The sequence below is a fragment of the Helicoverpa armigera genome, chromosome 2, assembly GCF_030705265.1.
Source record: "Helicoverpa armigera isolate CAAS_96S chromosome 2, ASM3070526v1, whole genome shotgun sequence".
Taxonomy (NCBI): domain Eukaryota; kingdom Metazoa; phylum Arthropoda; class Insecta; order Lepidoptera; family Noctuidae; genus Helicoverpa; species Helicoverpa armigera.
Window position 1 is genome coordinate 8,472,318 of NC_087121.1, and position 27,447 is coordinate 8,499,764.

At 36.7% G+C, this 27,447-nt stretch overlaps 3 protein-coding genes across 3 annotated transcripts; 2 read left to right on the plus strand and 1 right to left on the minus strand.

Annotated features, from left to right (window-relative positions):
* Nucleotides 1–1,429: 1,429 nt before the first annotated feature.
* On the plus strand, nt 1,430–2,572 carry LOC135118846 (probable H/ACA ribonucleoprotein complex subunit 1). The gene is made up of 3 exons (XM_064041888.1): nt 1,430–1,571; nt 1,873–2,110; nt 2,302–2,572. Exons 1-3 carry the CDS (start codon nt 1,560–1,562, stop codon nt 2,547–2,549), a joined length of 498 nt encoding a protein of 165 aa, XP_063897958.1. The 5' UTR covers nt 1,430–1,559; the 3' UTR covers nt 2,550–2,572.
* A 316-nt stretch (nt 2,573–2,888) lies between these two features.
* On the plus strand, nt 2,889–6,583 carry LOC110371338 (ankyrin repeat domain-containing protein 27). Its single transcript, XM_021327521.3, has one exon. It carries the CDS (start codon nt 3,079–3,081, stop codon nt 5,863–5,865), a length of 2,787 nt encoding a protein of 928 aa, XP_021183196.3. The 5' UTR covers nt 2,889–3,078; the 3' UTR covers nt 5,866–6,583.
* A 43-nt stretch (nt 6,584–6,626) lies between these two features.
* On the minus strand, nt 6,627–27,176 carry LOC135118103 (serine/threonine-protein kinase/endoribonuclease IRE1-like). The gene is made up of 14 exons (XM_064039168.1): nt 26,975–27,176; nt 26,750–26,867; nt 24,481–24,732; nt 22,892–23,086; nt 22,265–22,505; nt 18,959–19,547; nt 16,416–16,597; nt 13,110–13,259; nt 12,649–12,788; nt 12,010–12,200; nt 11,406–11,539; nt 10,925–11,072; nt 10,330–10,515; nt 6,627–10,035 (listed from the first exon to the last, which is right to left on the minus strand). Exons 1-14 carry the CDS (start codon nt 27,050–27,052, stop codon nt 9,559–9,561), a joined length of 3,081 nt encoding a protein of 1,026 aa, XP_063895238.1. The 5' UTR covers nt 27,053–27,176; the 3' UTR covers nt 6,627–9,558.
* Nucleotides 27,177–27,447: the final 271 nt, after the last annotated feature.

Sequence of the window (27,447 nt, forward strand, 5' to 3'; positions counted from 1 at the left end):
AGGTGGTGGCATTATTGTTAATTATAATTACTTAGAAAACGTAAAACGTTTAACTTTATCGAATCCAAAAAATCCTAAAATGAAAATAATGAATTCGTATTCAACAACTTCGAACAAATATGGCGGCAACTTGTTTTTTCTTTCAATGTTCATTGCCAATTTTCCTCTATTTCTCGAAGTTACTTTCAGTTAGAGGAAGAAGTACTCGCGCGCTGCATTTTTACGAGCTTCAATGGATTGCTCCGAAAAATCGTTCGTGTTTCGCACAAACTTCAGTAATAAAAGCGACGGTCCACTTGCATTCAGAAAGGAAGTAGGGGATGGGGTGGTGGAAAAGTGAAAAATAAAAAGTGCCATAACCGGGGAGTGTTCGACCGCACCGCGCAGACGAGCCAGAATTTAAATTAACCACTTCATATTCCGGTCTGTATGCGATGAAATATTTATACGGGAGCCAGCACACATCACCTCACCATATTAAAATAACAACGCAATGTCTGACAATGAACCATAACTTTTTTTCCGAATTAGGTAGATACTGTTTTGGTACGCTGGACTCCGCCAACTGCGAACGTCCATCTGAATCACGAATTCTGCGTCCATCAATAAATACATGAATATGAACAATAACTCGAACTCAATAGGAAAATCATGCCTAAATTAGAACAATCTTGCTAATGTCAATATGAAAACTAACTATACACACATACAAATCAATGGAATGAACTATTCAGACCCATTCGTCGCAAACGGTTGTATAAATATTATGAAACTGCTTCTATTATTATGTATGACTAGGTAGTTTTAAAGCAAATAATTCAATTTACACAGCGGAATACCGACAAACACGGTAAAACCAGCGGAATAGTTCATTCGAATGACCTGTGCTAATGTCCTATGATAATAGATCACTATAAAGATAGATTTCTATTGTAGGATGATGTTGACGTGTTTTAGAATCACAATGGCCTTTGTTTGGGATAGTTACGCCGACAGTCAAGATGACGTTAAATAGGTGCAGACGCTGACGACTGTGTCTACGTATCTAATTTCACAGTTTTTTCACCTTCTTTACCTTTAGTTTAGCACTGGTTACTTTTTCAAGTGCAACACAGGATATATGAAAAGAAGAGCTCTGGTGTAAGATCAACCGTTGCTTGTAGGTAGGTACCTACTCCAACGAGCCCCATATAACAGAAAGAGCAAAATCATAGAACAACGATGCTTAATACCCTTTATCATAACAACAATTTCCTGCTCGTTATAGAATTTGCCTTAGAAGGATGCAAACTTATAAGTGGCTATTTAATTGGCTTGCCTATAGATGCAGCCAGCTACTATTGCAATCCGTTTGAATGCTCAACGAATATTAGCGCACTTAGTACCTGGCTTTCGTGGGAAATACTAGCTAGGTACCTATTTAGGAATATCCACTATTATTATAGGTATAATGTAGACTACGTGAGTCAATTTCATCAATTAGCATGTTTCGAAGAGCTACCTATATTATATGGTCGCCCATAAGATTTCTATCAGTCGTTTAAGGAAACCACATTAACATGGAAATCTCTGTGAGTATTATTGTAACGTTTTTCTTGTGTACATATTTCACAACAAATGTACTAATTATCTTAATAGGTATCGATGTATACCTAATACTGATCTTCCTATATGTCCCTACTAATAGATTATACGAACCTCAATGTTATAAAGTAACCTAATAATTAATGAATACCTACTCGAATCAAATTAACGAATAAGCAATGTTATGCAACAATATATCAACTCATGAAATTATGATTGATTGTCACAACCGCATCGAGGTAATGGAATCATCACTCATCACTCTTTTTGATATTATTTTGCTTTCAGAATTTCGGATTGACTATTTTCCTTGTATTTCTGATGGGAATACAAGAAATTCGTTCAGCTAAAAATGAGCAAACAACTCAACAGCTGGACGAAAAATCGAATCCATTAGCGAATCTAATACTAAACGAAAATGAAATTGGAGATGCCAACCGCAACGGAGACAACACAAAGGACACTTTATCGAGAGTGAAACGACAATTCTATTATGATCCATACTACCCATACTATCGGAGACGAGGCAAGTAACGATTTTCCAATTGCTCTGGCTACCTTAAGTACCCATATACTATTATATACCATTTAGATAATCCTCTCACAATTCAAATGTTAACAGTTGTTAGTTGTTAACAACCTAAAAATGGTTAGGTACCAATAATTTTCCCAACTACCGTTAAGTAAAGCCTAACCCTTCCTGATTTGTTGTTTCAGTGCCCATTGCAGTTCCTGTGCCAATTGTTGTCGGTGGATTTGGCGGCGGCTTTATAGGCAGAGGGTATGGTGGCCGAGGATTCGGTTTCGGTGGTCGAGGATTCGGTTTCGGTGGCAGAGGATTCGCTGGTAGAGGCTTCGGTGGTCGAGGTTTTGGCGGCCGTGGCTTTGGGGGCGGACGTGGTTTCGGCGGTTTTGGTGGCCGTGGCGGATTCGGAGGTTTTGGTGGTCGTGGGGGCAGAGGATAGATAGATATTGGCATTACCTAGTTTTAATTACCTACCTGTGATTTTCAAAATGTTATTATACCTATTTGTAAATTAAACCTGTTATAATAAAATTATCGTTTTATTTTCATTTTGTCAATACCATTGAGCATATATGATCGGCAAATGAGAAACCTTCGCAATAATAACGTAAAGATAATACACTGAACTGAATTGCTATCTTATGATTTGACAATACAAACTCTATAAAAATAAATGAATTCGTGGCTGGTCTTACTTTAATCCGCGTTTTGTTTCATTACTATCGTAGAGATTATCTGTGGCATGGGTAATTGACATTCAGTGACAGTTCGGATGTCAACAAGAATATCCGTCACAAACGTCAGTAGCGTTAGCGATGCAAGGTCACGAGCAGCAAGTTTTGGTGCTTAAAACTTAATTAATATTCGGTAATACGAGGCCGAGCCAAAAAAAATCATAATTTAACTAGTTCTACTGTGCTCATGTGCTGCACCAAGTTTTTCTAAGTGAATTCTATTTAAAACGAACAATGGATGGTTCTTACGACGAGATCATTTCTGATAACCCATTCTTCGTTGAATTGAAGACCGAATACGTTAATTTATTCCAACATTGTATAACACAATCTTGGGTAATATGTGTGCCTCGGATTGGAAGTTTGACGACGCGTGTGTTCACCATCGAGGACTTCTGCGCTCATTTGCTGGTGCCGAGTGATGAGCTGCCGGAGACGCACTACAGCACGCTCACTGAGAAACAAGTGACGGTCACTAACAAAGTGATCACGCTGGAACTCACCAAAGGCTTACCTCTGCAGAGCCACATCCTGTTTGAAGAAACATTTTACACCGAAGACTTCATCAAGTACAAAGTGTGGTGCATTGAGACTCCTCTTGAGCCAACCGTTAACTTCAGTGATAACACAATATCTAAAGAATATCTCACATCCATCAATGACTGCATTGACTTACTGTGGACACAAGCAGCTGGCCGTCAAGTGTTGGACCAAATTGAGAACAGTGTGCAATCGTTTTTGAAAACTCATCCATCTCTACCTGTTGCTGTAGGACCGCTTAGAGACACAGTAAGTGAATTATACACACAATGCCTTCAAATTGCCCTACAAAACAGGAGACTTAGAGACAAGTCAAAGTCATGCAAACAAGTTTTGGAAAACATAAAACTGGCTGTTGAGTGTTACATGCAGCACTTGCTATTTAATGCCTTGTTCAAACCAATATGTACTTGCTGTGCCTATGAGGATTCACACCTCAATAAAAAAATAAGGAACATGTGTGATATCCAACTTAGAGACTTGGACATCAAGAAGGAACTATACCATGCAGTGCCTAAAGCTAAACAAATACTTTCTAAGATAGACACATATAACACTGTGTTGGAAAAGGTGCTTTGTCTGAAACAGGCCTTAAATGCTATCAACAAGAATGATGATGGCAACAGTGTTGGGTTGCTGACGGCTGATGATCTGTTACCTGTATTTGTATTCCTTGTCATAAAGTCTGGTCTACCAAACTGGTACAGTCAACTTATGTACATGAAAGAGTTCCGGTTCAGCAGTGTTGGCAAAGGTGATGGTGACGAGTGTGCCTTCCTCATAACTACTTTAGAAGCAGTTGTAGAACACATACAATCTGGTGCACTCGCTGGTTCTCCAGACCCTGAATCTTATTATTATGAAAGCAATCTCACAGAAGAAAACTTGAACACTAGAGAACGGAAGAACAGTTTAACTGAATCCATCTCCACAAGTGACACCAACAGCAAAGAGGAAACATTAGAATATATTTTTGAACTAATCAAAGCTAATCATTGTGAACAAGTTCAGGCTATACTGCAGAAAAATCAAAAACACCTTCAAAGTACTCATGTGAATGGAAATAATGTTCTTAAAATTACAATGGATAATAATTTCACAGATGACGATGATGATGACAGTGATATAGAAATCTATAACAAGCTGTGTCATCCATTGTGTAACTGCAAGAAATGTTGTTGCAAGATTTCTAAAAACCTTTTGAAAACCTCCCCAACTGTGACTTCTAGGGACAGCCATGGACTCACAGCATTACATGTGGCTTGCATCCACGGGAAAGCCAACATAGTAGAATCTCTAATTGAAATGGGTGCAGAAGTAAATGCAACAGACCTGAATGAATGCACCCCATTACACTATGCATCATCAAGAGGTCACCAAAATGCCTTGCTGCTATTACTACATTCAGGTGCCAAGATAAATCAAGCAAATATTGACAAGAACACACCACTCCACATGGCAGTAAATAATGGCCATTTGAATTGTGTCAAAGCTCTCATATACTTTGCAGAGCACAGTAGAAGGAAAATTAAAGTAAATTGTGTGAATGAGAGCGGGAACACACCACTACATATGGCTTCTAAGTGGGGTTATGAAGGAATTGCAAGATTGTTAATAGAAAATGGTGCAGAACCTTCTCTGCAAAATCGTTACAATAAAACTGCATTTGATTATGCACACAATTTGAAGATATTGCAAGTCCTTAAGTCTTGCACTCCTAATCTGTATGAATACATACACATCACAAGTTCTAATGTCAAAGCTCTGAACCTCAAGCCTGCTAACAGTCTCCATACTGACAATATACAGAAAATAACCAAGGTCAATGAAAACAATAATGTTTCAAAGGCAGTAGAAAACCTGAAGTTAATTGACAGGATTTTAAAAGCTATATCTTATGGAGATGTAAAACTTGCTTGCTTTTACATGAACATCAATTACTCCGCTTATGCTGACATGAAAGTAAAGCCTGAGACCCCACAAAAGGATAGTCCGTGCCACCCACTATGTGAATGTTCAGTCTGTAAGAAGAAGACAGAATCATATTCAACAGACTTCGACATCAACTTCACAGATACAAATGGTTTCACTGCCTTGCATTATGCAGCCAGATATGGTTTGGATGAGCTATGTCACATATTGATACTCAATAACGCAAATGTGAATTGTAGCAACAAAAAGAATCAAACGCCTTTACATTTAGCTGCTTTGAACAATAAGACACAGGTTATTCGCTTGCTGATGGACAATGGCGCGAATATAAATGCAATTGATATAGCTGGGAACACGCCGATGCACAATGTATGTGCAATGGGTAACATAGGCGCCGCCAAGATGTTACTCAACTACAGACCTGACTTGACCAAGCTAAATGGAGCAGAGAAAACTGCATTGGTAGTAGCTCAAGAGAATGTTCACTTGACAATTATAGATTTAATAGATAAGTATACAAATACTTACAATGTAATCCAATTATACTAAGAAATTGTTATAATTTATAAGAGTATATTAATTGATATGTAGGAAATTATTTACATAGCTTTAATTATGTAACAATTTATGTTAATCATTATCCAATTGCATTTTCGAATACATTCCAATCATGATTAGTATGGTTTTGTATAAGTCACAATATTAATTTATAATTGTGTTCACTTTTTTGAGGATACTTTACGTATGTACCTACCTATAAAATAGGAACTAAGCATTTCCATCACAATAGTGCATGAGTATATTATTATGTTGAAATATTAGTCTGTAAGCTTTTATAAAATCGTAGTTGCCTTAGCAGTAATGTCGTTAGCATTTCGAAATTCTTGATTTCCTACTTCAGCTATTCAAATACTCAAAGATCAGATCATAGATAAAAGCTCATTTGTAAAGTTGAAATATCTTGTTTGCTCTTAAAACGACGTAGTATGCCAGTATCTTGCCTTCATGTTTAAAATAAGTACTTATATTTTTATAGTTCTTTTTCCTTCTTAATGCTTCAATTTCTTATTTATTCTTATTTTGCCATTTGCACAAACTAGTGTCTCAACTGACTGTGCCATTGTTCGTACTCTGTCTACCCACTGTTTTACAGGACTCCTCTAAGACTGATTTATTAACAATAGTATTTTAAAAGTTTTTTACTAAAAATCATTGTTATTTTATTTTTAAGTTATGATGACTGACAATAAACTTTATAATGAAGCAATATTTGATTTCAATTCAGGTATAAAATAAAAGAACAGATCACATACTTGTATGTAGTACATCTTTATTTGCATATAAATAAATAAATATATGATTAATTTGAGCATCCGAAAATTCAATGATCATTACAAACTGGATCAATTTAGAATAATATATAAAAAAAAACTTTAAAATATCACTTGGTAAAATTCTTTGTATCATCTACGTATAAAATTCCAATCTCAATTTATATTTAGGTAATTAGTTTCGCTTAATTGATAACTTACAATCATTTGTTGCGATCAACGCTAATTAGTACATTCGTTACTTACATCATTAATGTTAAGTACCTAACATTATATTTACAATTTCCAGGAACATTATTTATACATTTCGTGAGTGATTCATTTTGCGTCGTTATTATTTATAGCCTTATGTTCAGGACTAATTATTGTCCTCAATAAAGTATTACTGTAATAAACGAACAAAGCAGTTTTAGGTACATGCTATTATATTTCAATCTAGACGTTAGAAGCACGCACCTTAATCGTACCCCATATCATCTTTGAACATGTGTCTGATTCAAGGCAAACAAGTTTACAAAAGTTTATTGACCTTTACTTGACAAGTTGCATAACAATTTGTAACTAAACTTCTAATAAGCCATGTGTAGGAGTATATATCGAGAAGAGTAAGTTTCTCATCACCCTGTTTGAAATATCATGTTACCTATGCGGAAATTAGTCACGAATAGAAATCTCCTAATCGCCTTATAACATTTACTAACGAAAAAAACTCGTGGTAGACACAGGCCTTGATATTAGCTAAACTGGTTCTACCACATGCATATTCGCTAAGAACAACCCATAAATTAATAGTTTCATATTAGGTAACAGTTTAACCGTGTTCTAAGTTGCGCTTATTACTGAAAGACAACGGAACCATTAACGACAAAGTAGGATGTCACCCAGTTTAAACTGAACTGACTGGCTTCAAACACAAGTGTGCACGTAGCATGAGTCAGTATTATAGTATCTCGACCCGCCCATATAGAGGCGTTGCGGGTTTTTTTGTGGAAAATCATCAAATGATCCCTCCCCGAGCTGCGCAAGTGAAACCCACCGTACTTGAGCCCTTTGTGTACCAGGGCATCGGTATCTCTTTCAAATAATCCTACAGCACGGTAATCCGGGTCTAGCAACTAATTACTTAGGAGTGATATTGAATATGAGTCATAGTTTGTACTCAATGCTCATTGACCAGCAACTCTAGAAAGCACTATATACGTGACACAAGTAGCCGCAGCCTTCGTCCACAGCAGTAAATCAGTATTATTTACAAAACTCAATCGGCCGTGGCGAAGCATAATTACACTGAATGTCAAACAAGCGAGTATAAAATTACGATTGGACGCGATAACACACGCCTCGTACGTTTGTCGAAGTCCGCATAATGAACCAGTCACGGTATCAAAAAGTTCCTAACTCTTTTGTGTTTTACGTCTAGCACTAGCTAAGTATTTGCACTCTATATTGACATTTACACACGATATTTACATAACAATCATAGCACCAGAAACGAATCTCGTTTTCCTGAATTTGAATATTCTATACTATTTTGTGATAATCTGAAAAATTAATAAGTAAAAATATTGCAGTTTACGTGTCAAATAAAGATTTTTTGTTCAATATAAATAAATAGTATGTCGCAATCATACTCGCGTACATCCTTATCTTGTAAAACTATAGAAATTATATTTTCCTATGAAAAAAAAATTACATTCATCGATCATATTAATTCCCATATTGACCCGTTGCATCTATCCACTTATTTTTATATTTTTTATATTTAACTTTACATGTGAAAACATCCATGCTACTCAAATAGACGAATAGAAGCATATAAATATATACTCGTAAATGTGATGTTTTTAAATGTCCTAATTTAATAAAGTTTACAGTCATGTAATCTCCATTTCGTTTTCAAATTTTTGTTGTGAATAAATTCATAACGGGTCCTTTTGCAATCGGCTCGCGGCGATACGAATGAAAGTACATAAACGCAAAATTAATTTCCGATTTCTAAATCCATATAAAATGAACTACCCAAAAAATCTTAGGTTTAAATTACATAATCTTGTTGATGAATAGTAATAAAACAGTTTTCTAGCTAGACTAAAAAAACGTCTACATATCCATATTACGTCATTTTATACTATTGCAGATTATAACCTAGTACTTTGACTTCTAAGTATATTCTGCATGTTACAAAAATGCATTTCAAAAGTACGGTTTTGCTAGTCTTGCATTTGGTCCCATACTCTATGTCTATGATAGTAGGTATTCGTCCTATTATATATTTACTATAAACCTATTAGACAAGGTCGCATAACTAAAAAATAACTAAAACGTTAGAGATCTTATAAAGTACTATCAATTCGTTTTTGTAATAAGTCCTATATTATATGTTACTTCATTTAAAATATATTAATTTTATTCAAATAAATAGTAATAAAAAAACGCTAATTTTGTGCATTTAAATTAGTCCCTTATCATTACAACCTGACCAGAAAAACAACATTTATCTTAAAAGAGTAACGATCAAGACTGAATTTCTGCGATTTACAGATAACAAAGTAGTCCTATAAAATAGATAATAAACTATCCTTATCATAAAATTATATAAAAAGAAAACATTAATATTTAAATTAATACTTTTAACATTTCCACAGCTGGGAACTAACACGTTATTTTCCTAGATAAAAAAACGTGATTTATTCGTATTCGTACATCACATTTTACATTCACTCGGTCACTTTGACAAAATCACTCATTCGCCTAGTTCCTATCAATTTTCAATATCAATCCTAACTACGAAACCGCTATCGTTAATCGACTGTATAGAGTTCGATATAAATAGACAGGGCTACAACTATCTTACCTGATTCTCTATGACTTCAGGTCAAGTAGGTACAAACCTTTTTCTTAAAACTACACTTCACTGTGGGGGCAATGTCCACACTGGGATTTCTTCCCTTTTCTTCTCCTTCTTCTTATAATGGTGCCTATCTCGTAATCTGACGTCATCCTGTCTCGTTCTCTCTTGCGCATCGCTCCTCCAATCGTTCCGTTTTCTCGGCGAACCTTCCTTTCTATGCCTAACCTGATCTTGATTTTCGTCGAAGTAGACCCTACTTTTGACGAAAAGCCCGTTCTTTTCGGGGTTGCACATTTCGAGTGGTATTTCGTCGTCTATTTCTCCTTCTTCGTCGAGTTCTGTGACGTCATCTCTACTGAAGGTGAATGAGTGAGGGTAGTAACCTTGTAGTATGTCCTCGTGTCTGTATGCTTGCATTTGAAGCCAGACATGTGGCAAGAGTAATGGGAATCTCCTTAACCAGTATGTTACGAACCCGTCAGGTAGCTTGCCTAAGCTTTCTCGAACGTCTGTTTCTAATTCTCTGTAGTGATGTTTCTGTTGGAAGATTGTACAAGTTTAGAAATATTGAATTTAGTCACAAGACAAGATATATAGATCAGTTTTAAAGCGTTATCACACTAGCGGATTTTCCGCTCGGTTTTTTTTTCAGTTGATATACGCGCGACAGCAAACAATTGACAACTGGGGTAAAAGATGACGTTTAAATTCGTGCGATAGATTTTTTCCACTCCGAATGTGGCACGCGTACACATTTTCTGAAAAATCAAATGTTATGCGCTGTCCACGCTGTTATAACAGAATAGAGGAATAGAGGAGGTCATTCGGTACCTTATTCCGTATAGCTCTAAGCAGATGCGCGGCGCGATCGCCTCTATACGTCCGTCTCGCACGTAAGTCACTCGCGACCGCCGTACACACGCGAGCTCGCCAGTCGCCACGCAGTACTTTACGCGTTCCACGCTCTAAGGCTGCTTCTGAACCACCGCCGCCGCTTTCGACTTGGTCGCTTACGTCCTGTGTGTTAAAAATAATCTTTAGACACTAATATCGAGATAAACGTACAAGTACAGTGAACCACCAAAGTCGATTAACAGAACTGTCACGACTAGAAAACAGCCTGGACTTCAGAGAATTTCGGAAGTCACTGAACACAGTTTTTTTTGCATTTGATATTTTTGTGTTTTATTATTTTGACTATCTTAGAGGTCTTTACTCTCACTGGAAATTCTGACTTTTTTATTCCCTAGAATGGTCCAGTAAGTTTAATATGACGTGATGCAGGAAGTTAAAAAATAATAAGAATGTCGCTAACGTCCATATTTATTTTTGCGTTCATCCATATGTATTTCTCTTTTTTTTCTTACTTAAAAAAAGTGTGAATGGTTACAATTGATTTTTATAACATTTTAAAAATACACGTTACCTGCAGGAAGTTGAGTATGCTCTGCTTGCCCCAGAACATGGGGTACTTGAGCACAGTCTCGCAGGGCGGCCGGGCGTTAGGCCGGGGTGAGATCATCGCGCGAATCACTATCTTTGTTAGTACAACTTCCTCTTCGGGTAACACTTTACTGTGAACAAAATGATAATGAATATACCTACGTAGTTTTAAATTAAGTTAACAATACATAGGATAAGTAGGTAAATATCAAAGATTATTTTAATTGTGTGACTTTAGATTCATTATGAAAGAAGTCTTTTTTTTTAATAACTTTTCGAACTACTGAGGTTAGTATTCATCTCCACGGTGGCATAATACATCGATTTCGAGAGCTCAAACAAGTATCAATTTTTACGCAACCCTAAAGCGTAATTGGCACTTATATGAATGTATAATTTTTAAGCAACACTGATATTAATTAGCTCACACCCATATTCATAAAAGAAAATAATTGGGCACTTACTCAAGATGATCAAGATTATAATCTCCAGTGAGTATATTGGCCTGTCTCCGCAGCATGTCTCCGAACGGATGCTGTCCCTTCGACAGCACGTAGTAGAACACGCAGCCCAATGAGAATATGTCTACTGATGTTGTCTGAAACAATTACGAGGTAAAAATTTTAATGCAAAAAATATGGAGAGAAGGTTTAAGTAGGTATTGAGATTTCTGCAAAATAATGAAAAACAAACTTCAATTCAATCGAGCTTTTAATAAGCTAGACCTCTTTACTGAAAAATCTCAGTGGCTTTTCTGCGTTCATCCGTACAATCAATCGACAACGTCGATGTCAAAACGAGTATCCGAATTTAAATAAAGGAACAAAGAGTCCAAACTAATTTTAGACGGAAAGGCGAAAGGATATAGGCTACTTTATACCCGGTTGTCGAAAGTCGTTCTCTCAAAACCTGGGTAACCGCGGGGTGAAAGTCCAGAAATATCTCTTACCAACATTGTCCTGGCCCAATTGCCTACCTCACCTGCTTTTGGACCCCTGCATGATGAAAGCATTTGTCCAGCATTGGACCTCCTTAAGCTATGAAGACGTCTATGGTACTACTACATACCGTCCTCTCTCCATTGATCATCTCTGGCGCGATCCACCCGTCAGTGCCGGTGATGCCGGAGCGGCGCGAGAAGCTCATGCGACCGAGGTTCAGCTTCTTCGACAGGCCGAAGTCTGATATCATGGCGCGGACTTCGCCTGTACCCGTCGGCATTGATAGTAATACGTTGTGGGGTTTTATGTCTCTGTGGACTGGAAATATATTTTGTGAGAAAAATCTGTCTTCGTGTTTGAAAACACGACCCTTTATGTCGCTATTTATAGAACAATAGAAAATCAATTATGTCTCGCGTATATCTGCGCTCCGACTTACAACGGGTTTATAGCAGTAAGTTCAGAAATGATCGTCATCTGTCTAGCATTTTTCTAAATATGTTGAGATCAGCTTTTGATCTTAACCAAATGCAACTGAGTACCAGTGTTTTACATGGCCCGACTACCTATCTGACATCCTCAAACGAGTTATCCGGGCAACCCGGTATGCCCTGGGAAAACTGGGTTGTCAAACTTTTTGGCTATGTACATTCGACGGTCGTTACCGACTGCCAAAGATGTTCAAGTTCAGTAAAAAAACGACAGAAGGTAATGAAATTGACTTTCCAAAATTAATACGCTTCGCACGAACTGAAAAAATCCTCACCGATATCCATGGAATGTAAATGTGAGAGTCCTAACGTTGACTGTCTCAACACTTCAACGGCGTCAATCGCACACTCGAAGTTCAGCTTTTTCTCTACGTAGTCCTGCAACGTCGCTGAACATAATTCTAGGGCTATGTACCTGTAAACATGAAAAAAAAGTGTCAGTTAATCATTGCACTTTTTTAAACTTTTAAAGTTCAAAATTAAATGACTGCACTATGAGTAAACAATGGAGTCATCGATATAAAAATATTTCTATAGCCACACATTTAACTAGGCGCTAACGAGAAAATGGGCAACATTATGAAAATATAAAGTCGAGACTCTATGAGGGCATTTTTGTATCTTATAAGAAGAATCAGTGCTTCTCAAATCGATATACAGACCCCAAAACATAGCATCCATATCTTCAAATTTTAACCACACACAATATGAACCTTATTCACTACACAATACGTACCTAAATTGCTTATCTCTCTCCGTACAATAGTATCGTACGACATGAGCATGCGCGTCCGACTCGCGCAACAGCGCCACCTCGCGGTCGGCGAACGTAAAGCATTCCGGTAGTAACCTCTTTACTGCTACGGCTCGTTTGTCGAATGTGCCTCTGAAAAGGAATTAAAATTCGGAATATAGTACCCTGGTGGAAACTATACCTTTGAGCTGTTTGTGGTTGAAACCCTCGGGCCGTGGGGTCCAAGTGCTCATCTGCTTTTTAAAGATCTGGCAAAGCGACTTGGTGCCACTACAATGACCCAAAGGCTGGTTTTTATTTTGGTCAAAAATTAAGCATTGCCATCCAACGTGGCAATGCTGCCGCCAGCCTCTTGGGTACACTCACGGTGGGCAGGGATGAAGAGTTTTTTTATGTTATTTTATAATTGTTTTTAGTTGTACATATAACTAAGTTTATTTTTAGGTCATGTAAATATGTATATATATAATTCATTACTAATTAATAAAACTATGATTCATTTTGCGTCGTCTCAATCTAAAAAAAATCGGTATTCTGAAATCATCCATGTACCGTATCGTAGTTACTTAACTATGTATTTTTCAAATAAGATTCAACTATCAAGTAAACACAAATCAATAAATACTCCCAAGATTTACACACTTTTGGATCACTTTTAAAGTGTAAATAGATTCCTCTGTAAATGAATTGATGTTTAATTAATTACAAAGGAAGTTATTAAACTTTTGCCGATGCACACTTAATTTACTCTGTTTGTATATTATTATGAAAACTTGTTACCAATTACTCATTTTAATTGAATTTCTCTGTTTTAATATCGATAACAATTAAAGTATATAGAACCAAATCTTGGTTAAATATTAGTACAAAAAATATATCGATATTAAAATAATCAAATGTTTCGGATGGCACGTTAAACTGTAGGTTCCGACTGTCATTGAACATCCTTGGCAGTCGTTACGGGTAGTTATAAGCCAGTAAGTCTGACACCAGTCTAACCAAGGGTTGCCCGGTTAATTGGGTCGAGGAGGTCAGATAGGGCAGTCGTTTCTTGTTAATAACCCCGCAGGGCATCTGAGGCGGATGACGGGGAGTAGCGACCCCGCGGGGCTATATATCCGAGTGCTCCAGGGAGAGTATACTGTCCCCCATCTCCGGCTTGCCGGAGTGAAGCATGACGGGGGATAGGTCTCCCGCCTCTTGGCTTGCCTTCATCGGCCGGTCAGAGTGGAGTCGCTAGAGCAGGGTTAGCAGCCCGCTCGGAGGGTAGGTGCCTCGTGGTAAGTGGCGAGTGGGCCGGTGATGCTGGACCCACAGGGAGCGCGTGATCTGCGTTTAAAGTCCGCCGAGGTATCCTCAGCCTTCTCAGCCGCTCATGTACCTGTTGCCCTCTTGTTGCGATTTAGCGACTGATTCCCGGGGGCCCAGTAAGTGAGTTGGCGAGTCTCCACCTGCCATTTTTACGTGTGCAAACATTGTTATCGGCAGGTGCCATAGTTCCCATAGTTATCCCAATTCCCAGTCCATTAGCATCCCATCCCAATAGCCCAAGTAGTTTTCATCCACAATTAGCAATAGTTTAGCACAGAACCGGGGATTGTCCTTGGGTACATTTCTATAGTTTATACAGGGATAATCGTCGGTTTTGTGTAACCATTTCATTAATGTTGTCTCAAAAGGGCTTCAGCGTGTTGGCTTCGGCCCCACGTTCGCCTCCCAAAAGTCCGGGACTCTGTAGTCCCGTGGTCGGAAAGAGACATATAAATATAATAATAAGAACTTTATTGCAGACCAGGGTCCATAAAAAATAACAAAATTACAATTATACACAATACAAAAAAGAACACATACATACAATCACAAATACAAAGACAATAAGACATACATAGAATTACAAAAACAGAACAAAATACAATAAATACATTTACTTAATATAAGTGAATGACGCACAATGTGTCGTCATCCAGTGCCACATCATCGGGCTGTCCAGTCTGTTGGCCACAATAGCCACCAGGCTGTTGGAGCTATCGCGCACTCGCCGCATCAGGGATGCTATGCGTGTCCTCATAATGGCGTGGAAATCAGGCACGCCTGCCTCTGCGAACATGCCCGACGCACTGCAAAAGCGCGGTAACCCCAACATCACCCTGAAGGCATTATTATATTGGACTCGCAGAGCATTATACGAGCTTTTTGTATAGCCGACCCATAGTGCGCACGTGTACAGAGATTGGCAATATGCCCTAAAAAGTGTGATTTTTACTTCTTTTGTACAGCGTGCGAACCTACGAGCCAGCATGTTACAGCGGACCGCTAATGCTCTGCATTCCCTCTCCAGATCCATATCGTCCGAAAGGCTATCGGTGACCCAATGCCCCAGGTACTTGAACTGAGTCACTCTGGTAAGCGGAGTGCCCGCCAGGGTGACCGGTGGCACTATGTCGTAACATTTGTTACCCGCCTTAAAAACCATCAGTTCGCTTTTGACAGCATTATACCTAAGGCCGTGAGTCACCGCATAGTCCTCGCAGACGCGGAGAAGCCTCCTCAGTGCACTGATTGATGGGCTCAGCAACACCATATCATCTGCATAACTTATATTATTGACACAGTGCCCGTCAATGGAGCACCCGATATTAGTATTGCTGAGCTCACAAATCAGCTGATTTACATACAGGTTGAAAAGCTTAGGTGAGCTGAGTCCCCCCTGCCTTACCCCGCAATCCAACCTGTATGCATCCGACAGGACACCCGCCCACTTGACATAATTGTATTGGTTGTTATACCAATACTTCAGCATGTTTACAACATCACCTGGAAGGTTTGTGACCTGCGATAGTTTCCCCCATAGGCAGTCATATGACACTAGGTCAAAGGCCTTGGAAAGGTCCAGAAAACAAGCATACACGGGTGTTCGCCTGCTTGTATAGTATCGGACAGTCTGCTTGAGACAGAGGATAGCTGTTTCAGTGGATAAATGAGGCTTAAACCCAAATTGGGCGTCGTGAAGTGTGAGGTGCTTATCCAACTGCCGATCAAACAAACCGTCCAACACTTTCGCAATAACAGTTGCCAAAGAAATAGGTCTGTAGTTGCCCTTGTCACTTGAATCTCCAGTTTTGTTCTTGAGTATAGGCAGAACTATAGTTTTAAGCAAGTCGGCTGGAAGATACGAGTGACTCACTGGTACTCAGCTGCATCAAGCTAGACTGAAAGCCGACCCCAACATAGTAGGCAAAAAGGCTCGGAGGATGATGATGAAAATAATCGAAAACTACTCACGCTTACCTGTAAACAAAAGTGCCTTCGCAGCCCTTTCCAAGCACCTGATCGGTATTGAACGTGATTCTTCCAATGCGTACTTCACCACCGCCGACCTCGACGAGCTGACCTGTCACTTCGCCGTTAGATGATGTGGAAGCATTCGATGTTCTGGAACCACCTTGGGATAACTGCTGGAATTCTCGTGCCTGAAAATTGATAAATGTAGGTAAAATACTTACAAGACTTCAAAATATGGTTCTGTACTCTGTAAACTACAAAGCATTGAAAGGTATTTTTTTTATACTTAGATAACGAAAGTCATCGTGGCCACGGAGAAAGAAAGGTGTGATATTTCCGTATATCATACAAGATCTTACAATATGGTTGCATGCTGATAGATCATCATCAGCTCTTCTTGTGAGCTTTAGTCACTTCTCTTGCCCAAGACAGATAAATATATCGGATGATGTTATAACCTATTCTGATGCACATAATGCTAATTCGGTATGTGAATATTCTAGCGCATTTCCGCTAACCTTTCCTAAAAAACCGGTCTAAAATACTGACCTACTGGTGCATAATAAAACACTAAAGAATCGCACACCGTCTGATCTTTTCAATACCAAAGGTCGATAAAACGCGTCATTTCTCCTGTCGTATTTATCATGATAGTTAACCTATGACATAATCGAATGCCTGCCTTGATAAGGAGTTACAAAGTTGCAATAAAGGCTTTATGTTCTTCTTAGTGTTTTTAATTAATAAACTCAATCTAGACACACGGCAGTGTGTCCGCCAAGTTCGAGCAAAAAAAGCGACACACCGGCCGTGGGTTATATTACACGAACCATTTCGGGCCAAATTCGACCCCCCTGTAACTCAAAATCTATTTTATTTACGCAATTCAAATTTCTAGTATCTGTTGAGACCCCCTCACTTATCTAAAATACAAAATTTCATTAATATACCTATTGTAGGTCTTGAGATATTGACGTCAGAAAATCGCTATTTTTACTATACACTCACTGACTGACTGATTCACTGACTCACTCATCAATAACCTAGACTACTTCCAATGGTCGTATTGACTTAAAATTTGGCATGGAGGTAGGTCTTTATGTCAAGGTAAAGGGAAAAATCTGAAAATGGCCAAGTGTGAGTCGGTTTCAAAATAATGAAGGTGTTTTATACCCGGTGTAAATTTATACCCCTAAGGAACTAAAACGAACTAAATTTATCTATATTTATATAATATATCTTCGCATGGTACAAAGGTTTGTATTTAGTCAAAGTAAAGTAAAAATCTGAAAACGGCCAAGTGTGAATCACTTTCGAAAATAACGAATGTGTAACTTTGATCCACGAACATAATATATGATAACATGTCATGTCAGTCAGTTGGTAAATCTAGTCCATTTAGTTAAGCTAGTTCAATTCCTTGTAAAAAACATAGTGCATGTTAAAAAATCTAAAAGATAGTATAAATGAGACATTTCTTTAACTAACTTCATCATAAGAAAAAAATAAAATAAACAACCTTACAAAAATAAATGAAATCCCACCCAAAACAAAAATGTGAAAGACTGCCAAGTTCGATAATATGGGAATGCTTCGCCTATAAAAGAAGTGAGATCTGAATAAGTACCAAGTTCCATACACATACCTCAGTTAAAAATAGTTACTTTTTAATGATGTTACTTGGCAAGTTTTAATAGAAAATTAAATACTTGATTCATTGCGTTTACCAACTAAACATACAACCAACTAATTCATTGCGTTTATAACAAGGTGTATGAAAACTTGCCAAGTGACATCATTAAAAAGTAATTATTTTTAACTGAGGTATGTGTATGGAACTTGGTACTTATTCAGATCTCACTTCTTTTATAGGCGAAGCATTCCCATATTATCGAACTTGGCAGTCTTTCACATTTTTGTTTTGGGTGGGATTGATATTACGTAAGTTTACCATGGCGAATTGCTAATTTTGTTTTGTTGATAAACAATTAAAAATAAAATGACTTCAATCAAAAACCGGAGGATAAGGAAATTTTTAAAACTTAACCTTGAATCTTTTCAGAAGTAAGTATTATAATCAATATAATAAGCAAGAATGGCGTCTCATGTTCTAATTAAAGATGCTTCCCAACTGAACAAATAAAAATACAATAAGAAAATTTGCATTGTCATCCGTCTCGACTATACTTAAAAACATAATATCATCGACATAATAATGTGTCCCATGTTATACTGTTTCCATCTGAAATTAAACAGAGCTTAGCTGGCCTCTCTCAGAGCAATCATTTTAGTATGACCAATTCACATAATTTGTAGACACTGCAGTTATCAACATTACGTAACATGCATTCAAAAAATTCCGTTATAAGTAGTCGGTTACAGCGGACGTCACGAAATTGCCAATGTCAATCCTAACAGCAATGCATGATAAGGAAAACAAATGCAGTACGTAAATATTAATCACGTTGGAACTGGCGTGTTGGCAGCAACGGGCCGGCCGCGTGGCGATAACACTACTTTATTACTACGATGCTAAAAAATCAAATTACCTGATAACGAAGATACCAGAACATGCTGATCACCAACCCCACGAGGATAATTAGCGCCACTTTTAATACTTGATTCTCTTGCTGATGAAACCATAAGTATGCTCGCTTGTACCACAAATCTGGTCTAAAGTCATAGCCTTCGAATAATTCTTCTGTTTGAACTGAGACTGATATCGAATTCGGGTTTGAATTCGAATTCGACTTCAGATTGGTTTCGTTTTCGACATCATTTTCGCCTTCAGAGTGCACCTGTCCATTTATAAGTTTGATAGCACTGTTCTGTGAGTTGTGTACGTTTAGGAAATTTGTGTTGGGCAGTTGAGGCATCCATGTCGTGGTTAGTTCGGGGACTTTGTAATGTCCTAGTAGGAGATAAGGCGCTGATACATGGAGGTTTAGATCTTTAAGTTTGTAGTGTACGTTCTTGAAGGGTTCGTATTGGGGCGTGTCCGATTTGTCCTCGGTCTCTGTGGGGCCTTCTAGAAGTAACGGCTGCGCGTGCCCGGTCGATATCGTGATCGTGTTTTTGTCTACAAGCGATGATAACGCATACAGACCGTGGTTGTGTTCGCCGACGTATAATGTGGGGCTGCAAAGAAATTATTTTGATAATGCATTGAGTGTCTTATTATTTTATATTCATTTTCGAAAGCGAATGGGTCTTATCATGAAACTCAGGTAGGACGTGCGGGCAAGCGTCTCCCAATGTCTATTTTCACCACTAATGTAGATTTTTTGGCGTAGTAACAGCATAAAATTATTTAATAGAAGAGAATAATTTTAAAATTTCACAAAATGTAATCTAAAAAATAATTACTGAAACTTGTATTTCTAATGCATTTAAACACGCATAAATAGCCAACACACCGTGAAAATAAATAAGTTTCAATTTGATCACTTTTATTGAAATAAATGTTCGAACGATTTTGTGTCTAAATACTTAGAAATAGAGTCGAAAGCCGTATGGAGGAGGGACAGGCAGGTGTATTGCCAGAATGCACCAAGTAGGTATTTGTTTTGTAATCTTTAGTATTGTAATCAAGAGGCCTTCAGTCAACGCATTATCTGAGCAAAACTGAAATATACTCGAGTGCACTCAGCTTGAGGTTAACGTTAACGTCATAATACATAATATTAATATGGTATCATCCATCCTCCGAGCCTTTTCCCAATCATGTTGGGGTCGGCTTCCAGTCTAACCGGATTCAGCTGAGTACCAGTGCTTTACAAGAAGCGACTGCCTATCTGACCTCCTCAACCCAGTTACCCGGGCAACCCGATACCCCTTGGTTAGACTGGTGTCAGACTTACTGGCTTCTGACTACCCGTAACGACTGCCGAGGATGTTCAATGACAGCCGGGACCTACAGTTTAACGTGCCATCCGAAACACAATCAATGGTGTCTAAGATATACTTAGAAACTACATACAAACTTAGACAAGTTGCATTGGTACTTGCCTGACCTGGGATCGAACCCGCGCCCTCATACTTGAAAGGTTGGTCCTTTACCCACTAGGCCACCACGACTAATTTAATGGTATCATCCATATAGTTATAATATTAACATGGTAATAGGGTATTTTAGTCTAGATGAGAAAAAAATTAAAAGTGTATTACAATGATTGTTTAGAGGAAAAGCAATCGGGAAATGTTAGTTTCACTTCGTAAGGTACATAAATATATTTTTTATTGCAGTTTAAAGTTTTTAGGTTTTTTTATCTGTCTTTGAACACTACGAAATGTCGCCGCCATGCTAATGACGTCATTACGGTAGTAAACAACTTTTAACCAAGTGTTTCTCATATTTATATCCACTGGTACTTGAATCCATAATATGTCTGGTGTTTTTACACTAGTGTTCTCACATTCAAAAACAACACACCAACGATACGGAGCATAATTACTCATTATTAAAATTTTCAATACAATATCAAAATATGTATTACTGACAGCTGTAGTTTGTTTACTAACGTAATGATGTCATGACCAAAAAACAATCATGGCGTCCGTTGTGTGCCGCGTTTTCGCGAAATACGCGCGAAATTTGAAATTATGATAAAACGATTAATTTATATTCGTACATAACGTGAGAAAAAAAAATATTTTTAATTTTTTAGAGATATATTAAGACTAAAGAATTTATTTAAGATATATTTCAAAAATGCATGTAATACCCTATTGGTAACATGTTTTACCCTAAACATGTACATGGCACAATATTTATTTATCATTCCTTCAGTTTAAAGTACTACATCATAAATATATTTATGTCTATGTTTTATTGACTTTTTAAGAGTGAAATATTTGTCTTAAAGAATCAAGTTTGACTAAGTAAATATCATTATGTATATGCCATAGGGACACTGGGGATTTGGGCGACAGTACATATTTTTTTTATTTTTAAGTAATGTGATTAAACTATGGGTATTTTCCCAATTGATAACATGACTAATATCGATCTTTAAGTAACTGGTAGAGCGTAAAGTTTTATCTATAACTTCAATCGAATTTTATAAAATCGATTATGGATATCATGAATGTAACAAACAAACATTTGCGCCATTTAATATTATTGCGTTGAAATGCAGTATTGAGGCACGCAATGTTTTACAATACGCGAGTAAATGTATTTGATTTACACGACTTCAAGAGTCAACTACATATACCAGAAAAGGTACATTCTTAAATAAAATAAAACTTTAAATACCTACATATGAGTTGTGCTATTCGACTTTGGTACTCTATTACTCTACTAATAACTATTAAGGATATTACTATTAAGGTAGCCAACTATCGTAAATATATGAAGGAGACATATCTTTGATAAAAGCACCTAGATAAAATTACACTAAAAAACCGACATGATAAAGGAAACACTAAGTTACACCCAAAATGCACTACAAAAAAATCGAATTCTCGCTAATTTTATTATCAAGTTAACGCCACCACAGTTAAGATAACAATTAAATCCCTAAGGACTAGATCATTTATCGGGCCGACTGACGATAATATATTTTTTGTCAAAAACTAATTAACAGCGTAGCTGTAACAGATTATAATAACGAATTCAATTTAATGTTACATAGATCTACCTAGAACAGGCAAATAATTATTTCGCAGCTTTTTAAAACGTTTAACGAGAAGGAAAACGATTATATAAAATAACGATGTCTAAACATCCTCATCATTAGAATTCTGTTAAAACTTACTAACTTAGGTAAAATGTTTAGCTTCTAGTGTGACTAATTCCCCACCCAATTTCTTACAATAAAGAAATAATATTTTCAAATTTATAAAGTACTTACTACAACTCAATATTCGAATTCTTGATGCCCTGTCCATTGCTCAGAGTCGTCGCGTCCTCCATGATATGATCCAGGGTATCATCACCAATGGAATTGAAAGGCACAGTTATAAGACCATCCCTATCCAGTAAGTATGCGGCCACGACTGGAGTCTCAAAGTTATGGGACCACACTAAGTCACCGGTCTTACGGTCGAAAGACATCACACGACCGTTTGATGTCGATGTGAAGTGGATAATGCCTGCGTGAGAAAGAAAAATTTTAATGTTTCGCGATTTTGAATTCAAAAACTGATAGGATACTGATGGCAACTAGGAAAAGACTAAGGCTTTCCAATCTAAGCGTTTGAGAAGTGTTATATGTTATTTTAAATTAGCTATACCTAGGTCAGATTACTGATAGGAGTTATCTGGCAAGGACATGAATCTACACTAAAATTATAAAGCTGAAAGTTCTGTTAGCTCACATGTGCTATTATCAGGAGTCCATTCGAATACTGAGTCAATTTGAAAATAATTCGTAGCACAAGTAGTACTCTCAGGAACGTGTTAAGTCGCTCACTCACGGTACCAACTAGTATTTATTTAAGGTACACTCACGAAAATATTAAACAAAAGAACATCTCACCATAATCATTCAGCATCTCTTTCCCCATAGCCAGCGACGTATAATCGAAGAACGTCACATTCCACTTGTGATTCTGGTTCTTAGAATCATGCATCAGTATATTGTACTCGGTTCTCGCTACGTAGATTCCTCTCTTCTTGTCCGGTGAACAAGTATTGTCGTCGGAGTTCTTGAAAATCTTCGATTTGTCGAAGCCTGCGAGAAATGTAAACTTGTAAACTTGGGCTAGCATAACAACAACTTCGGACGGCGCTATGCGGCGAATTGTAATCAAATCGCCAAGCCTTGTTGTGTTGTGGTTGGTTAGTTTTAGATTATTCCAAGGTTAATTATAAGTATTTCAGATTAAATGGGAAGCTTATAAAGACGTGTAGGGAAATTGAGTATAAAAAGATTTACGAAATAAACCTGTTATATCTAATACTGAGCATATTATAGGTATGTTTCGCTTATCAATACAAGCAAATAAACAGCTACTTGCATACGCAACTAGCAACGGATAAACAATAACAAAACTAAAATTCTACCTTATTTTACCAACTTATTCTTGCGTATTAGTCATTAATAGACGTAAAACTTACATGCGTTAAAACGTTCATGTAATTTTCCCTAATGTTAAAGGTGTGTCATACATAAAGTATTGTCTTTAATTTTTTTTCAAAAATGTCTAATGTAAGTAATGTAATCTAAATAAAGACTCGACTAATTTATAAATAAATGATTTCTGTAGATATTATTTTACAGCGCAGTCAATATCGAAGCCTGAACCATCGCGTTATGAAACAAATATTTCAAACCTGAATGTGGCTCAACTACGAAATTGGTACTGAATAGTCATTATTTAGCCAGACGGACACTTGAATACCAAATTCACTAAAAAGTAAGTAAATTTTCATTTACCTATCTGTAGATAAAAACTTTGGTCTACATGTTTAGAAAGTAATCATCCAAGATTGAAATGTAAGTAAATAGTTTATAATACTTTACAGTTGGCCAACGTGATTTTTTTTGTCATCTAATACTAGTCATCAAAGTATTGTGAAGCGAAATAAATGTAGACAAAATTACCAAAAAACGAATTACTTTTAAATCACGCCCACCGATTTAATGATTTCCGATCCCATATCAAATTGCTGCAGTTTATCTTTGAAATGACAAAAACTAACGTCATGAATGAACATATGGGCCATATGCCTGTACCCGCACGGTAATTACCGTATGTCGATAAGGCTGCAATATTATTATACCGAACTAATCTGTTAACTGTAGAATAGCTGTTTATTTTAGATACTAGGACAAAACACCGCTTCTATTTTAAAAAAAATAGATAGACCGATCATCTTTTAAAAGCTGCAACGCGAAATATCAAACGTCCCATATATAGACATCCATTTTTGGAGGCGGGAAATTATACTGGTTTGGTGGGAAGACATATGACAAAACTAAGAGTTAGACAGCATTGGCTAGCACGAAAGAATCAGGGCGACTTCAGACTAAGTCCTTTTAATTCTGACTTTAACGCGCCCAAAAGGCATAGGTAATTAAGTGTACTGGTAATAGTCGGAAATGAAGAAGATATTAAAACATACCTGAAACATGTTCCCTAGACCCAGTCAAAGGGTCCAGCATGAACCACGTATCGCTCTTCTTTCCCGTATAAAGAATACCATCCGTCGACCGACAGGGCGCGTTCGCGACCAACTCCGGTATCGTAAAGGGTAACTTCTTGAGCATTTGCTGATCACCTCTGGGCCCATACATATAGAGGAATCCGTGTCGAGGGTCCGGTAAAAACTGGGGCATCAAGTCTGCCTGCTGGTTCGGGACTTTTACTACCGGTTCTAAGGACAATGAATAAAACTTGCCAGTTAGCAACAAACCAAATCATCATAAAATATATGGTCAAGAGTCATGCGATGCGTAGCGAATCTGTCACGCATTTGTGTTGTGTGTGTATTATATACCGAACATGTATCACATGCCGTTACTTTACATCAGAGTATTTTGCAAGAAATCTAAAATTATCCATCAATATTGTTCTTACACAAAGTTCCTAAGGGTTCTTTCAAATTACAACATATCCTGTGCTTGTTTTGTTTGTGTGCACCGGGATTTACCTACTTGTTACAAAAGAACCCCTAAGTATCCCTTATCAACAAGCCTGTGATCTGCACGCTAAATATTTGAACAACAAAGGAAGTTACAGTGACTTTCAGCCGGTGGAAAAGCACTCCCGAGAAACAAAGTAATGGTACTATAATGCCAAGTTATAAATATAAAATTAATAATTAACTACTGTGAACCTCACAAGTGAACCAACACTGCACTCCACCACTATTTACTCTAGATTCTTCCACATGTGTCCATGTAATCTAATATGCATAAAAAAGATAATAATTTGTAAATATTAAAAAAAAAATACTTTCTGATAGCATATTCTATCAACTGAATGTCTGGCCTGCAAGGCGATAAAACTTCTTATCTATGACCTATTAATACTTATTGGAACTTTTTAATCTACTACATTGTAACCAACCAATACCTTTCACGGTTATAGTAATTCAACTTTACTTGCCTTGTATGAAGATTAAATATGTACTACCAATAGTAAAACAGGTGTGTTTTATTTTCTTTGATACCACTGTGTACATATTTTAACAAAATTAAAATATTGTTTTAATATAATATGTCAGTGGGTTGGTTACAGGCTGGTTATTACACCAATCTTTTTTATTTTTTGTGCAAAATTTTTGTTCTTGTCTCATTAGCTGTAAAATTCGAAAATAATGAAAAAAAAACTTAGTAGGCGGAAAAGATTTCCTTATCAATTTATAAAGAGTTTGTTTACTAATTTAAGTTGAGGACTGACAATACTTATCAGCTATTATAAAACATGGTTCAGTAATAATTTTGTATAAAGGAAAACCCATAATCACTTAGTGAATGATAAGATCAATAGTGATAACATGTAACATGTAAATACTTCAATTCACTTTTCTACACATTTCTTTTTGATAATGTATAATTTCAATACCTTAACATAAAAAATACACAGTGGTGCTAATCTTAGTTAATTTCCGATTCTTTCTAGAAGAAAAAGTTCAGAAGTATTAATGTTTTTTTGTTTATCTTAATCTTTTTGTTTAGGTCTTGGAAAATACTAATGAGGACAGTGATTAGTAGATTATAATGTATTATGATATAACAGATTCAGATATTTATTAGATAAGCAGAAACCACTACTATACAGGCATGTGTATTTCAGTGGTAGTCATCATATCTATATAGATAGATTAATTAAAGATACCTTTAATTCACAAATAAAGATATATCTGTAACTGCCTGTCTACTGCTTACTATAAAACAATAGAAAATCAATTGAGTCTCGCTTATATCTGCACTCTGGCATACAATGGGTTCACAAATCTTATAAGATATTAAAATTGTTCTCACAAAATTAAGAAAATATAAGAAAACTCATCTATATAGGACCTACATGTTTGTTTACAATATTATACCTATCCTACAATATTCTGATGCAATCAGTAGTGATAACATTAAATTATGTGCATGAGAGTGCACTTAAATTATAAACAGATGAAATGTGTTGTAAGTAGAAGCATTAATAAAACCAATAAAATAATGAAAACAAGTAAAACTACATTACTTGAATTAAAAAGAACTGATACCAGCATAGGCGATTAAAAGACAATAAAACATGTAATGAGTCAATAAATAGAATTGATGTTCAAACTAGCAAACTATCAACAAAATAAACAGCGACTTGCAACTTGTGTTCTCAATGTGATATTTAAATTCTCAAGTTACTGGTCAAGCTATTTTATATAAATTACTTACCATCTTTCAGTTTCCATATAATATTGCCAGCCAGAGGCTCGACAGCGACCATGCCGCCTCCTAACGTGGCAAACAACAGAGGCCGGTCATCAAATGCCCGCGACAATTCCGTACTTTCCTACAACAATAAACAAAACCCCGTTCAGCACATAAACAACAACCTTGTATTCACTTAATTCATAGACCTATCAATAATAAATGCGGCGCAATCGGTGCTAATCTCACCTTTCCACTACTACTGTCCACTAAAGAACCTAGGCTCTGAGAGCCAAACAAGAATAATATCACAAATAAGTACTTCATGTTTGTCACTAAACTTAATTCACTTTGTGTTTAATCATGTATGTAATTTCCATTATTTTTTATGTAATAAACGTAAAACCAAAACACTGAAAGCACTACAAAAGAATCCTCGCGAATGTTACTTTTGACAGGTGAGGTCGAATGTTGTCAATTGTCACAGATAGCACTGAATCATTTTGGAGTTGACTCTTAGTCGATTATCGGGTTGATTTAGAGGTGAAATATTTGATTGAAATTGACATTATGGGACTGGAAATAAAATAAAATATACCCAGAGTTAGGTACCTAAAATATGAAATTGATTTGCAAAGAAAAAATATTACCATTTTGGTATATATACCAATACGGCAAGTATTAGTATACTATACGTAAACCTTTTATAAATCAATTTCATG

Coding starts and splice junctions, on each gene's coding strand:
- LOC110371338 (XM_021327521.3), top strand. CDS start 3,079: ATGGATGGTTCTTACGACGAGATCATTTCTGATAACCCATTCTTCGTT.
- LOC135118846 (XM_064041888.1), top strand. Junction 2,111..2,301: donor CCCATACTATCGGAGACGAG/GCAAGTAACGAT, acceptor TTGTTGTTTCAG/TGCCCATTGCAGTTCCTGTG.
- LOC135118103 (XM_064039168.1), bottom strand. CDS start 27,052: ATGAAGTACTTATTTGTGATATTATTCTTGTTTGGCTCTCAGAGCCTA. Junction 23,087..24,480: donor GTCTAGGGAACATGTTTCAG/GTATGTTTTAAT, acceptor CATTTCTCGCAG/GCTTCGACAAATCGAAGATT. Junction 13,260..16,415: donor GAAGGCACTTTTGTTTACAG/GTAAGCGTGAGT, acceptor ATTCCTTTTCAG/AGGCACATTCGACAAACGAG.